The sequence below is a fragment of the Macrotis lagotis genome, chromosome 1 (genome assembly GCF_037893015.1).
Source record: "Macrotis lagotis isolate mMagLag1 chromosome 1, bilby.v1.9.chrom.fasta, whole genome shotgun sequence".
NCBI classification, from domain to species: domain Eukaryota; kingdom Metazoa; phylum Chordata; class Mammalia; order Peramelemorphia; family Peramelidae; genus Macrotis; species Macrotis lagotis.
The window spans coordinates 912,000,449-912,015,279 of NC_133658.1; the positions used below are offsets into that span (position 1 = coordinate 912,000,449).

Here is a 14,831-nt window from a genome sequence, read left to right on the forward strand (position 1 = left end):
GTTTTTGCAAGGCAAATGGGGTTAAGTGTCTTGCTGAAGGCCACATAGCTAGGTAATTATTAAGTGTCTGAGGCTGGATTTGAACTCAGTTACTCCTGATTCCAGGGCTGGTGCTCTATCCAATGCGCAACCTAGCCACCCCCAAAGTTAAAATTCTTTAATGAAAACTTAAGCAAAAAGTACTTGCACCTTGTTTTTCCTGTTACTAAGCATATCCATGTTTGAAACATATTTCTTGATGCAGGCAATTCAAATCATCATAACCAGATATGCAGTGACTTTCATGTTCATACAGTGATTATATCAAATTGATTCCTTCTAAGTAAAAAAAAAAATTGTCTGTTCCCGAAGCCTTCATCAAGTTGTTTCCAGACTACTAAGAGGGTTTGACATTCAATTACAAATCAATTCCTGGTGGATGGTCAAAGATATGCATATACCCACATATTCTTTCTATTATAACCTGCTTGTAATTTGTATTTCCTCAGTGACATAATCATCAGATTAAGATGTTACAAATGTTTGAGTTCTTGCAGTACAGATAATAATAATGTTTGCCCTTAAAAAAAAACCAAACAAACAAAAAACAATGTTTGCCCTTGATTTTCAAAAAGGACAACGACATCAGGGAGATGATGCCATGACAAGCACATGAACTGGATTTGAGTGAAGGAGTGCTGTCCTAGGTTACCAGCCTCACTTTTTCCTCCAGAGCCATCTGAGTCCAATGATCAGATAGGAATCAGGATGATTGGAGATGGCCCTGGATGTGGGACAGTCAGGGTTAAGGGGCTTGCCAAGGTCACATGGCTAGTTAAGAAGCTGGATTCAAACTCCCATGCTCCTAGGTCCAAGGCCTGTACTCTATCCACTGAGCTATCTAACTAGCTGCCCAGTCAGATGATAAGATTCTTTTAAAAACATGACTACTATGCATGGACATTACAACACTTACTGAAACCATTACAGCAATTCAACAAAAAAAAAAGACATATTGCCTCTAACTGCAATGTTAAGGCTAATTTTTTTATCTGAACTTATCTTCTGCTTATGTTACTATTCTTTTGTTGGGCAGATTTGCAAAGGATATGGTTGACAATGTAAGTCAATCATTCTGGAGAGTTTCTGTGAGGGTGTGGACAGTGTACCAGTAGACACTGTCCTTATGTCTGAAGATTTCTTTCCTAACAAAAGTTGTTTTATTGAAAAGCATTGCTTTTTATTGTTTTTTTTAGGTTTTTTTTTTTTGCAAGGCAAATGGGGTTAAGTGGCTTGCCCAAGGCCACACAGCTAGGTAATTATTAAGTGTCTGAGACCGGACTTGAATCCAGGTACTCCTGACTCCAAGGCCGGTGCTTTATCCATTGCACCACCTAGCCACCCCTTTTTTATTGTTTCTTAAGGTTGAACATTCTTTATTTGGTAATTTCCTGATTAAAAAGGCAGCATCTTTTATTTTCAGTTCTTTGCAATAAGAATAAATAACAGTTATAATTGGTGTTGCCTCTGAATCTTTTCCTTCTTTCTTTAATCTCTTTTGTTGATAGGTCTACTTGAGGTTATTCCTTTATTTTAATAATGTGTGAATCTTTATATCACGGGGTTTTTTTTTAATATACAACATGTTTTAGGATACTGGTTCCTAAAGCACTGTTAAACTCTTATGGATGAATTCATCTCATAAATACTTAATTTTGGCAATTAATTATGTTTTTCCATCATACCTTCTTATTTTCTCTGTTCTTTATCCCTATCTCATTGTATAAATTTTTTTTTAAAAAATGGAGGAATGGGCTCAACACTAGTCATTTGTAATTAAAATGGTACGCATCTTACCCCATCCATTCCATTCTTAAAAGAAAACTTGTAACAGCCTTAAAAATCTTCTCTCTTTAATCTCCCTTAATTTGAAGCATTCCATATTGTGAAAACTTATTTTCCACCTTCAGGCAGCTTCTGGATAGCACAGTGAAGAGAGCACTGGACCTGGAGTCAAGAAGACTCAAATACAGATTCATATTCGAGCTATCTGGTTCAGTTCTCTAAAAAGTCATTAAGGATAACAATAGCATCTTCTTCCCAGAATTGTTGCGATAATTACATGAGATAATATTTGTCAATCATTGGGCACATAGCTGATATTATATAAATGTTCCCTTTAATCACTGGTTATTTGATTTTGATTGTTTCCTCACCAACTCTGCTCTCCCACTTTCTAGTCACTCATTTCCCTGTTGCACTTAAGAGTATGTTGTACCATGGGGGTGATGATCAACCTTGATGAACTTGCTCATTCCATCAGTGCAACAATCAGGGACAATTTTGGGCTATCTGCGATGAAGAATACCATCTGTATCCAGAGAAAGAAATGTGGAATTTAAACAAAGACCAAAGACTATTACCTTTAACTTAGGGGAAAAAAATGTTATCTTTTTATATAATTTTGCTATCTCTTATGCTTCATGTTTCTTCCTTAAGGATATGAATTCTCTCTCATCATATTCAGCTTAGATCAATGTATACCGTGGAAACAATTTAAGAATAACAGAATGCCTTCTGTGGGGGTAGGGGGAGGGAAGCAAGATGGGGGGAATTGTAAAACTCAAATTAATAAAATCTTTCTTGAATGAAAAAAGAAAGAGTGTGTTGTACCAACATGCCCTCCTTGGATAAGATCAGCTAAGAGGGAATTTCCTGATCTGCTGCTTCATCTCAAACCACCTCCATGGTGGTAAGCCAGATTATGAGCTCCTAATCAGCAAAAACTGTCTTTAGTCTTTCCTTGTCTGCCTGAAGCTTGGCACACAGCCTACCACATTGAAGAGGCTTACTCCATGTTTACTGACTGACTTATCCCAGGGATAAAACCAAGACCTAACCTCTCCCTCATTTCCTCAAGTCTAGTCTCTTGCTTAGTTCTCAAATGCAGGTTCTGGCATCACTTAAATGGAATGACCTCAAGTTCAAACCTAGATGAGACCTGACCAGACCAAATACAACAGATCACAACAATTTCTTGGTCTCTACCTCTCATATCCCTCACTGTAAGAAAATGATCACCTCAATGAGTGATGCCCAAGATTTTTCTGAAAATGAAATCAAATCATGGGCCACAGGGATCAGGACATTCAATTGATGATTTAATGCAAACTTCAGCATTGGATAACTACTCCCAAGTAAGGCAGTGACCATTCCTGCTGAATAGAGTCAAGACAAACTCATGAAACCATCCTGGCTGGTAAAATTCACATCATATGCATTCAACTGGGTCCTCACTGTGGCAATGTAATCCTATATCTCCCTACTTGACTCACTAGTCCTACTCTCCCCCCCAATGGAGGCTTTTCTAAATCATTTCCTTAACCCTCCTTTTGCTCCCCTTCCACACTGTCTAGGAACTTCACTTTATAATTCCACTGAAAAACTGAGTATTTGCCAAAAGCTCTCAATTATCCCATGAAGATGTGGCCCTTCTGCTTGCCAAGACAAATCTCTATTAATGATCCCAATATCCCATTTTAACCCTCCCAGGTTAAATTTACCACCTCTAATCTCATTATCATGTTCCTAATTCAAGCCTTGACTTACCAAATAACCTTCAGTTTCCTCTACTCTTGAGCCTCAAGGGAGAAATACCAAATTTCTCCCAATGCCATCCATTTGGAGGGAAGAAAATGAACTGTTTTTGGCTCTCTCATTATACATCTACTGCTCTTGCTAGTTTCAAATATGCAGAATAAGATAGTTCCTTTCCTACTTCCCCATCTCTTTCCATTTTCTGCATGATGACTGCATTAGGTTATAAGCTCCTTAAGGGCAGGGAATCTCTCTCTTTTTTTAAATTGTATCCCCAACACTGAGCAATGCCTGGCACACAAAAGGTTCTTTTTTTTTTTTAGGTTTTTGCAAGGCAAATGGGGTTAAGTGGCTTGCCCAAGGCCACATAGCCAGGTAATTATTAAGTGTCTGAGACCGGATTTGAACCCAGGTACTCCTGACTCCAGGGCTGGTGCTTTATCCATTGTGCCACCTAGTCGCCCCTACACAAAAGGTTCTTAATAAAAGTTTATTAGATTGTATTATTGGATTGGGCTTTTGCCTCAGAATATTCCCTTCTTTTTCTTCCCCCTTTTTTCCCCACGAATTTTTGATCTCCCTCTCTCTATCCATTGTCTTTTCCACTGTCATAATAAAATCAGGTCTCCAGGATACTCAAAAAGGCTTCATTTGGTCTATCCATCTCCACTATATGTTGCCCTATAGCTTTCTCCTCTTTCACTGCTAACTTCTTAGAAACAGTCATCTACAATTGGTGCCTCCATCTTCTTTCCTTTTCTCTCTTTGAAACTCTGCATCTGAACAACTTCCTTGTTCAACTAAAACAATTCCCTGTGAAATTATGAATCATCGCCAAATGGCCAAATCCAATGACCTTTTTTCAATCCACATCTTTCCTGAAGTCTCTGCCACCTCTTACACTGTCAATTGCCCCCATGTTCTCTAGGTTTTAATGTCTCTTTGCTCTCCAAGTTCTGCTCTCATGTTCAATATCAATCTCATTATCTTTCCACCAATTCTCCCATCTTCTCATATGATCATTACCATACTGGGCACCACCCTTCCAAGCACAGTCTCAACCTAAGTGTCACACATCATTTCTCACAGATCATTTCTCACATTTCCCCCCCACACACACAACCCCAATTTCAATATTTTGGAAAGTCCTCTTGATTTTACTGTTGTACCCTCCCTCTCATACACACTGTCATACACACTACCACTTTCTGTGTTCAGACCTGTATAAACCTCACATCTGTGGTGTTGGAAGAGCTTACTGGAGAATCTCACTGCCTCAGTTCTCTTTCCAGTCTTGTCAGACCTTCACAGAGCTGTCAATTCTATCTTCTTAAATAAAGTCACTTCTAACCATATCTCTACCTATTCAGTAAGCTCCAGTGGCTCTCCATCACCAGGATCAAGTACAAAATGCTCTGGGTGCTAGAGTCCATTAACTTCCCCGTCCCTACCTCTTCAGTCTTCTTTCACCTTATTGCCCTTCCACATGGAATAATCCAGTGATAACAGGCTCCTTAAATAGGAACCTCCATCTCCTGACTCCATAGACCTTACCATTATGCTTAGAATGCTCTCCCTGGCTTCTCTGAAGTCCAGTACAAACCCTAACTTCCACAATGAGCCTTTTCTAGCTCACCTTAAGCTTTCTGCTTTCCCCCTCTTGATCAGCTCTCATTTTTCTTTGCTCTAGTAGGTTTCCACATAATGATGTACATGCTATCTTCCCCACTAAATTGTGAACTCTCTGAGAGCAGGGTTCGTCCCTTGCCTTTCTTTCTACTATGGCAGTGTCTGGTCCATATAAGGTGCTTAAAGATACTTGCTGAGTTGGAGGTCTAGGAAAGAACCCAAATGGGACAGCTCCAGTCCTTAATGCTTTCAGAAGATGTCTTTGTCCCAAAGTTTGGAACCCTGATGTCTTATAGTGAAGGACATGGGGCTCAACCTCTAATTTCACAATTAGGGAAAATGAGGCTCAGGGGTTCAGTGATTTTTTTCCCAGTGTTACATTTCTTTTTAAAAAAAAAGTTCCAAGTCAGAGTTTCTTGCCTCTAAGACTAGGATCACCTTCACAACAACACAGATGCTTCTGAAGAAAACAGTCCTTATAGTCTTGCTTTCATCTCACTCACCTGGACAGGAGAATCTTGAGCCTTTTTGATCCAGGATCCAGGATGGTTTCCTTTCCTCAAAATAAAAGATGAAATCTTCTCTGAGAACTGGGATTCCTTGGCATAGGGAATAAAGAAGGGATGGGGAAGGAGAGAAATATAAATTTTACTCCTCTTTAGGGAAAGGAAGAAGTACAAACAAGGACCACAGAATGCCTGGTGAACAGGATTCATCAAGGTGAAAAGGTATTTATTGTTAGGAGCATAGAGGCAGGGAGAAGATAATGCAGCTAATTTGGAACTAGAAGATTTTGTCTTGTCTGACTCCTTCATAGAAGAATGGGCACACTGTCTAGATACCACTATAAATAAGTGAGTAAGAGAGCCCTGGGTCTGGAGTCAGGAGGACTTGAGTTCCAATCTAGCTCAAACACTTAGCTGTGTGCCCCTGTGGAAGTCACTTAACCTCTCTTTGTCTTTGTTTCCCTAAGTGAAAGATGAAAACAATAAGAGCACTAGACTCACAGAGATGTACGAGGATCAGATGAGATGACATTTAAAGGTAGTTAGCATAGGGTTTGGTATAGAGTAAGTTTTTGTAAATACTTATCACTTTCTCTTTCTTTCCACCATCTGTACTAGAATTTGGGGGAAGAATGAAGAAAGAACAAAGATAAACTTGTGACATAAAAGGCAAGACTAGAAGTAATGAGCTAAAAATGTGGGCTTGCCAACAATGGGGGGTGAGGGGGGAGGGGAGTTCTTTGTTGGGCAGGGGATTTCTGCATGAACAGTTTTTAGAGATTTTGCAGACAAAAGTCATGGCTAGATATCTCTGAAATTAGCTCTAAGCCTGAAATTTATAACCCTTGCTTGTTTTACAACTTGAAGTTGTAAAGTGAAGTTCCTAAAAATAAGAAAGAGAAGCTTCAGGGGAAACACAAGAAAGTCCCAGCTTCCTTTCACAAAATACAAAGACCTTCGATAGGGAAAACCATAAGCAGGAGGACCCTATGGAGAGACCAGCAATTCTGGTTTTCTAATAGTTGATAAATGCTCAAATCCTGGACACTTAGGGAAGGTAGAAAGATACTCTGGATGACAGATTCAGAGTTCTCAAGGGCAGTTGCACTTACCTACAGAGAGCAGATTCCAAGAGTTTTCCAGCATTACTTCCTTGTACAGCTCTTTCTGAGAATAGTCCAGGAGACACCACTCCTCCTCGGAGAAGTCCACAGTCACATCTTCGAACGTCAGTGACTCCTAACCATCAAAATTCACAAAACTTAAGCTCTAAGAGACTTCAGAATTCTCTGAGCCCAACCCTCATCAATGTACAGGAGGAAACTGAAGAACAGAAAGAGTTTCCTCATATGACTTAGGAGGGACAGAGTCAACACTTAAATCACAGTTATTTAAAACTCAGTTGAAAACTGAAAAAAAAAGTATTTTATATTTGGAATTGGAATAAAAGTGAGAAATATCTTACTATGAAATGCTTCTCCCTACAGAATCAAGGAGAACCTATCTCTTTATAGAATTAAGCTATAAGGATGTGTAGAAGGGAAAGAGAGAAGATGATGCAAAATTTCAGAGTGAAGAGTTTGTGAAAAGTTGGCAAATCCTGTGTATTTGGGGGAGATCAATAAAGAAAGCAAAACAAAAGGAATAAAAATCTAAAATAACACATATATGAAAACATGAAAAGGATTTTTAATAGATAGTAACAATCAGAACTATACTATTTTGTTATCAAACAAGTGAAGAAGAGTCATTTAGGCTTTGACTGAGGGATTGAGATGACAATAGATAAGATGTCACAGTCAAACACCTTTGCTTTCTGATAACTTTCACTTGTTAATGGCATAAATGTTCACATTTCATTACACAGTATATTTATTAATGTACTACACATATTCTTAGAAATTAATCATTATGATAGGGAAAGAAGCATTTCTTTATCTATTATGAATATCATATTTTACTAGCTGGGTTTACAGACTGAGATAAAAAGAAAGACATTGTCAGTTTATGAGAAATCAGTTATCTCAAAATTAACACTAAAATTCTAGGACAATGTGAAACAAGATTCAGAATAATTACTTAAGAGGCAAACAGATGAACCAAATACAAGACATGAAAATGCCTTGATATGTGATAGTGGTTATCTATTTTTCCAACCTGTCACATGTACACATACATAGTTATTGGATGCTCTCTCATTTCATTATCAGCCATACCTATTAATGTGAGGATTCGCTTTTTTCAGAGGTTCTATTATTTAGAAACAATTATCAGTCATGGGTAATAGAGGAAAACTTCCAAACTGAGAGGGCAGCAAATTGAGTGAAAAATTACTACTAGACCTGAAAAAAGAGCTAATGAAATGTTCTGACTGCTTCATAAATAATCTTCTGTCTATGGAAAAGACCAAACTTGATGTTGGTGTCAAATTTTTGGCTGCACTGCACTTACCTGCCATGGGCGTCTTTGCATTCCAGGAGCCATCCCTCTGGATCCAGGTCTTCGTCTTCTTCAGGCTGAGCAGGAGAGTGAGAAGGATCTCAGAGAGGGAAATGCCTTTCCCTTCTCCTCCTAGAAAGGGGGCTGACCCACAAGGATTTACAAAGGATAAAGTCCTAAATGGAGTTACAAAGCTCTGGGCACTGTCCTCAAGGGAAAGACTACAGCCAGAAGAGGAGGGCAGCAGGGAAAATAAGACCTGGACACAAAAATGGTCTAAACTCAAAGACTACTTTTCACTTTCTCTTATTTCTTTTCTGTCCCAATTTTTTCACTCATCCTCCTATAGAGAGACCCCAAAGGTAGGAAGGGGTTTCATATCCAGAGTCTCACTGGCTCCTCAATCAGAGCTCTCCCTCCTACTGATGCACTGGGTCAGATCTGAAGGTAAGCCAACTGGGATCCTTGGTAGAGGTAAAGAGGTTGATGCCCAAGGACATTTGGGATATCTGGACAGAAGCAGGGGCTGGGAGCCAGCCCAAGAGCTAGGCCTGGGAGGGAGATGTGATCCTGGTATCCCTGTAAAATACTCACCAGAAGGTCAGCTTGGGAGGATGAGGGCTAATGAAAAAGGCATCCAGCAGACACAGAGGCAGGGTCCTGCTCAAACTTTCTTGGGCTTTTCAAATACACAGCTAGCTTCCAGGAGGAGGGGGATCCTAGCTGCAAGAGAAAGCAAAGATTTCAGCTTCAGGGGCTCAGGTTTTCAGGTAATCTGCTCTGGTATGAGAAGCAAAGTGAAAATATTTTGTGAACAACTTCCATTTTGAGCTTTATTCCTATAATGACCTGATTTTACCCACCCATTCTCCTCCTCTCTACTTAGAAAGTCTCAAATCTCTTCTCCATTGAAAAAAAAAAACAGATTATCTAATGCTGCTTTGTATCCTGCTTATTCTTTTCTTTTAATGTATAAAAATCTATATAAAAGTTGTATTCAAGGTCTTTGAACCTCCTGAGGGACCCTGGACCCAATTATTATGCAGACTTTGCTTCTAAGTTATATTTCTCAGACTCTGTCTTGTCAATTATTATAATTCACTCACAACAGTTCTTGGAAAGTCATCTAGGAGTCAAGAGTTGACCTTGGCACCCAGGATAGTCTCTTAGAAGAATTTATACTGCTCCAGTCTTTTCACCATCATATAGAAATTATATAGTAATCATACTGTGAATGTGAAATGCAGATGGAATGGAGTAAAACGAGAATTCAACAATATATCATTAACAAGAACAGACTAGAAGCAGACACACACACACACACACACACACACACACACACACACACACACACACAAGAAAGGAAAAGGGCCTGGTGAAGAATCTATTAAGTTTCAGCTGAGGTTAAAAAAACCCCAAAACGAATAGCAATCATGATCTCAAAAAAAAAGCAAAAATGTATCTAATCAAGAGATAAGCGGGGGGGAGCTAAATTTTGCTAAAATGTACCATAGATAATAAAAAAATATGAATAAAATCATATATAATGGTGGAGCATTCTAAGTCTTAAAAGGAAAAGTTAAATGAATAACAGGAAGAAAGAGAGTAAAACTATAGTAGAGGACGTCAACTTTCCCCTGAAAGAGAACTAAAGAGTAACAAATCAGTAGAACAGATACCCAACCAACATAGTAGCAACTGACCATAGTAACGCAAAGATCCAAGCTTTTGGGACCAAACTTTCTAGTTAACAAAAATGGCTGGGAAAGCTAGAAATTGGGTTTGGCAGAATCTAGGTATAAATCAGTAACTTACATCATATACTAAGATTAACTCAAAATTAAAATGTTGCATAAACAAAATCAATGCTGCCAAGATGGGGGGGGGGGGAGTTTTACAGCAAGTTTCTCAGATAAAGGTCTCATTTTTCAAATATATAGATTACCAAGTCAAATTTATAAGAATGCAATTCATTCCCCAATAACAAATGGTTAAAAGGTATGAACAAATAGTTTTCAGAAGAAATTTAAATGACTTCTAGATATGGAACAAATGCTCTAAACTGCAGTTGATTACAAAAATGGAAATTGAAAAATCAGATGGCTATTAAGACAGAAAAGGAAAATAAATGTTACAGGGGATGTGCAAAAATTGTGAAGCTGTGGTTACATTTAGGACTTCATCCTTTGTAAATGTGAACTAGTTGTGTGACACTAGAGAAGTCATTCTATTTGTCTCAGTTCTTCATCTGTAAAGTGAACTGGAGTAGTACAGTGCTCTATTGAATATGTTTACTGTGGCTCTTCTTGATTGGCCAACAATAGGTCTCAGGCTAACCTTCTTGGTCACTGTTGGACCGTGACTGGTTCAGAATGAATGTAAATAGTACGAAACTTAATTTTAAATTAAAAATAGAATAGCAGAAATTTTATGTTATTCATAAAACTCATACTCTTAAGATTTACCATAAAATGGATAGGTGGCACTCATTGTTAGAAGATGGCTATCCAAAACAAATTAAGGAAAGAGTATTTGAGTATTTGTAGAAAATACAGTTATAAAATTTTGGAAGTCAACCAATTAGATGACACATTAGTGCATAAAAGTATAATTGTTTACTTTATGATCCTCTTCCCCATCCATGAGGTCTGTTTTATGTCAGAACTAAAAAAGAAATACAATTAGCAGCAAGACTAGTGTCTCCTTTCTTTCTTTTTTTTTTTTAAGGTTTTTGTAAGGCAAAAGGGGTTAAGTGCCTTGCCCACAGCTGTGATTATGAAGTGTCTGAGACCGGATTTGAACCCAAGTACTCCTGACTCCAGGGCCGGTGCTCTATCCATTATGCCACCTAGCCGCCCCCTAGTGTCTCCTTTGTGACTTGATATTTTGACATTTGTTATAGACATAAAAAATGGGATTCCTCTCTTCCACAAATGTGTCTCTTCTGGAGATAGACAGTTGTCTGCTTTCTTAGGCTGCTCTTAAGATAGGGCACCAGACCTGGAGGGGGCCTCAGACATGACAGGGACCGGCTGAGACCTTGGACGAGTCACTTCACCCTGGTTTCCTCCCATCCAGGGCCATCTCCAGTAGCCCTGGTCTGTGCATGTCTGGCCACTGGGCCCAGAGGGCTCTGGGGGAGGAAGGGAGGCACAGCCCCCCATCCAATTCACAAGTGCTTGTCACGGCGCCCCCTCTTCCAGAATGCTCACCCCGCAGCCCTCAGTGAGCCCCACTCGCCGCCCATCCTTGACTCCCTGGACACTGAACTGAGCCCCCAGGCCCGGCTACCTGCTCCGGGCTAAATCCTGGCCTTCGGCTCAACTGGGGAGGGGTCCGGGGACCCCCAAACGTGCCGCCCCTCCTCCCTGCCACGGCTTCAAGGCACAGCCCCCAATTTTCCTCTCAGATTTCCTGCCACGACATGAAGGCCCCGCTGGGGGGCCGGGGCAGGAGGGGGGTCCCCCAGGGCTCCTCGGGGAAGGGCGCCTCGGAGACAGCCTGGAAGTGACCCGCTGAACCGAGATCGGGGCCCCAGCCTAGGCGGCCACGTGACGGTGGGGATGCCCTCGGGGGGCTCCCAGCCCCCAGACTCGGGGCGCCGTGGCGGAGGCCGGACAGCGCTCCAAGGCTCGGGCCAGGCCGGGGGCCCCTCGCCCGTGCCTGAGGGGGCGGAGGAATCGGGGAGTCGGGGCTCGGCACGGCCCCCCGCCCCGCGGCGCTCACCTGGGCCCCGGAAGTGCGCGCTCACCTGGCCGGGCCGCCGCGGAGCACTCAGTCCCGAGAGGAGCCGGACCGGGAAGGGGAGGGAAGGAGGCAGGAGCCCGCCGCGGGGCACGCTGGGACTTGTAGTCCACACGGGGGGCGGGGCGGCGGGCGGAGCGCCTGCTCCGAGGGTGCCCCCGCCCCGAGAGCGGAAGGGGAGGAGCCTGAGCAACTCGCCCCGCCCCCGCCCCGCCCCCACCCCCGCCGCGCCCCGCCCACGGACACCATGGGGGGGGCCGGCCCGCGGCCCGCAGCCTCCCCCCTCCCGAGCCCCGTCCTCACCGGGCGCCATTTCACTTCCTTTCCCGCGAGGGTCTGAGCCCGTGGAGGCCCGGGCGGGGGTCGCCCTCCCCCCGGGTCGCCCCTCCCCCGGGTCGCCCCTCCCCCCGGGTCGCCCCTCCCCCGTGCCTCCATCCGGCTTTTCCCACCGAACCAGTGACGTCACGGGGGGTTGGCACTGCCGGCACCTCCTTCTCGACTCTCCTCCTCCTGCTTGGGGGGACCCCGAAGAAGTCAGGGCGGGCCGGAGGCTGAGCCCCAGGGTCACCCCGGGGAAATGTTTGCTGGCCCGGGGCGGGGCTCTGCGCCCCATCTCCTCCCGGGGGGCGGGGCGCCTTGGGAGCGGAAGGACAGGAGTGGGGGAGGGGAGCCCCGCCCCGCCGCTCAGGCCCCGCCCCCGTCTCTCAGCCCCGCCCCCACTCAGGCCCCGCCCCGACACTCAGCCCCGCCCTCGCAGCTCAGGCTCCGCCCCACCATTCAGGGCCCGCCCCCACTCAGGCTCCGCCCCCGCCGCGCGGGCCCCGCCCCGTCGCTGTCCGCCCCGCCACTCAGGCCCCGCCCCGCCACTCGGGCCCCGCTCCGCTACTCGGGCCCCGCCCCGCCACTCAGGCCCCGCCCCGCCGCTCAGCCCCCGCCCCGCCGCTCGGGCCCCGCCCCGTCGCTGTCCGCCCCGCGGTGCTGACGCGTCCCGCCGTGACCCGCGGAGAGGAGCGGCCGGGCCGGGCCGGGGGGCGGCAGAGACTGTCGCAGACGAGCTCATGGGACAGATGAGGAAACTGAGGCCAACGGGGCCGAGTGACGTGCCCAGGGTCTCGTGACCAGCCAGCGTGTGAGGTTAGATCTGAACTCAGAGGACTCGAGGTTTGCCTCAAAGCTGGAATGAGCTTATTTCCCTTCAGAACTGCTAGTTTTCTGCAAGCCCAACTGGGTTTATTCTTGGTCACTGTAAAGCCTTGTTATGTCAAGCCACTCGGCGTCTTAGCTAATACAGCCAGTGCTCTGTTGCCGAGATAATTGGGGAGCTCCAGCAAGCCAAAGTACTTGTTGTACTCATTCATAATACACTCATAGAATTGTGAGATAAATTGTTATTAATAACCAGGGAGGTCCAGAGTTTCCCCCCTTTCTAAAGTCCTGATGTTAACAATTCACTCTCTTTTATTTTTATTTTTGCAGGGCGATGGCATTAAGTGATTTGCCCAAGGTCACACAGCTGAGCATGTATTAAGTGTGTATCTAAGGTCGAATTTGAACTCAGGTCCCTCTGACTCCGGGGCCAGTGCAAAAGTTCCTTCTCTTGAGAAATAGTGCTAATAATGATATTGAATTAACCTCTTCTCTATCTGACCCAATCCAAACCTCCAAGCAATCTAGTCTTAGGTGAATTCCATTCAGTCAAGCTTAGATGGAGAGAAATCCTTTTTTCTAGAAAGTCCATGACTGGAGATGGTATGAGTATAGAGATAGCTTCTCTGTCTAGGGGTGACATAATAACACTCTCAGAAACCTTAGTTCACTTCCTATTGTGTTCACCAATCAGAGTTGATTGCCACTCCTCTCACAAAAGAATATATAAGCTCGGAGCGCACTGCCATGATTGTCCTTGGTCTAAGAGATATAGTCAAATGATCATCCTTTTATTAATAACTGTAAAAGGAATAATAATTTCTCATAACTATATTGTGATAGAAGATTAATTCCCTTTAGAGAATACTAGGCCTGTGTCAGATCACCTTGCCTCACTAGTTAGAAATTAAACTCTAGGGGCAGCTAGGTGGCACAGTGGATAGAGCATTGGCCTTGGAGTCAGGAGTACCTGAGTTCAAATCCAGCCTCAGACACATAATAATTACCTAGCTGTGTGGCCTTGGGCAAGCCACTTAACTCCATTGCCTTGCAAAAACCTAAAAAAAAAAAAAAGAAAGAAATTAAACTCTGTATTAATTTAGGAGAACAATGCTCAGGACAAAAGCAGACCAGAGACAAGAGAAGAACTCAGGAAGACATTCAGAGATGATAAACTTTGTGGAGTTATTATTCAAATTCCTATGTATAAGCCACTAAGAAGTTTATTTTCCCCCTTTCTCAAATGGAATAAAGTTTGATTTCTTTCCCAATTTCCTTGTCACCATCATGGGATGATCTCCATTACTATAGTTTTGTTTGCTAAATCCCAGAGAATAAAACTTCATTCTTATCTATATTTTCTGTTTTCTATATAATTCTATATTTTCTGTTGTTTTAACCCTATGTTTTTTAAGATTCTTACAATCTTAGGGTTCTCATAATATACTAACCTTATTTTTTTTAATTTTTGTTTTAGGTTTTTTGCAAGGCAAACAGGGTTAAGTGGCTTGCCCAAGGCCACACAGCTAGGTGATTATTAAGTGTCTGAGACTGGATTTAAACCCAGGTACTCCTGACTCCAACGCTGGTACTTTATCCACTACACCACCTAGCCACCCTGATATACTAACTTATTAATAAAATAATCAAATTATCCAGAAACTATGTTTATTAACCATTTTTAATCACAGTTGATTCTGCTGTCCCAAAGTAATTGATAAAATCATAGGATAGACGTTAATGGAGATGAAGTGTGCTTTAAAATGAAATATAAAGACAAATATCAATGAA

The 14,831-nt window shown here is 43.0% G+C and overlaps 1 protein-coding gene across 1 annotated transcript in view; it reads right to left on the reverse strand.

The window, feature by feature from the left end:
• Nucleotides 1–12,030, reverse strand: part of LOC141508958 (uncharacterized) — a 71,795-nt gene extending 59,765 nt beyond the window's left edge. The window contains exons 1-5 of the mRNA XM_074218086.1: nucleotides 11,902–12,030; nucleotides 8,745–8,873; nucleotides 8,163–8,227; nucleotides 6,824–6,950; nucleotides 5,709–5,804 (exon numbers count right to left, since the gene is read on the reverse strand). Of these exons, the coding sequence (XP_074074187.1) occupies nucleotides 5,709–5,804; nucleotides 6,824–6,950; nucleotides 8,163–8,195 (256 nt within the window). The 5' untranslated portion in view covers nucleotides 8,196–8,227; nucleotides 8,745–8,873; nucleotides 11,902–12,030. The remainder of the gene's footprint in view (nucleotides 1–5,708; nucleotides 5,805–6,823; nucleotides 6,951–8,162; nucleotides 8,228–8,744; nucleotides 8,874–11,901) is intronic.
• Nucleotides 12,031–14,831: the final 2,801 nt, after the last annotated feature.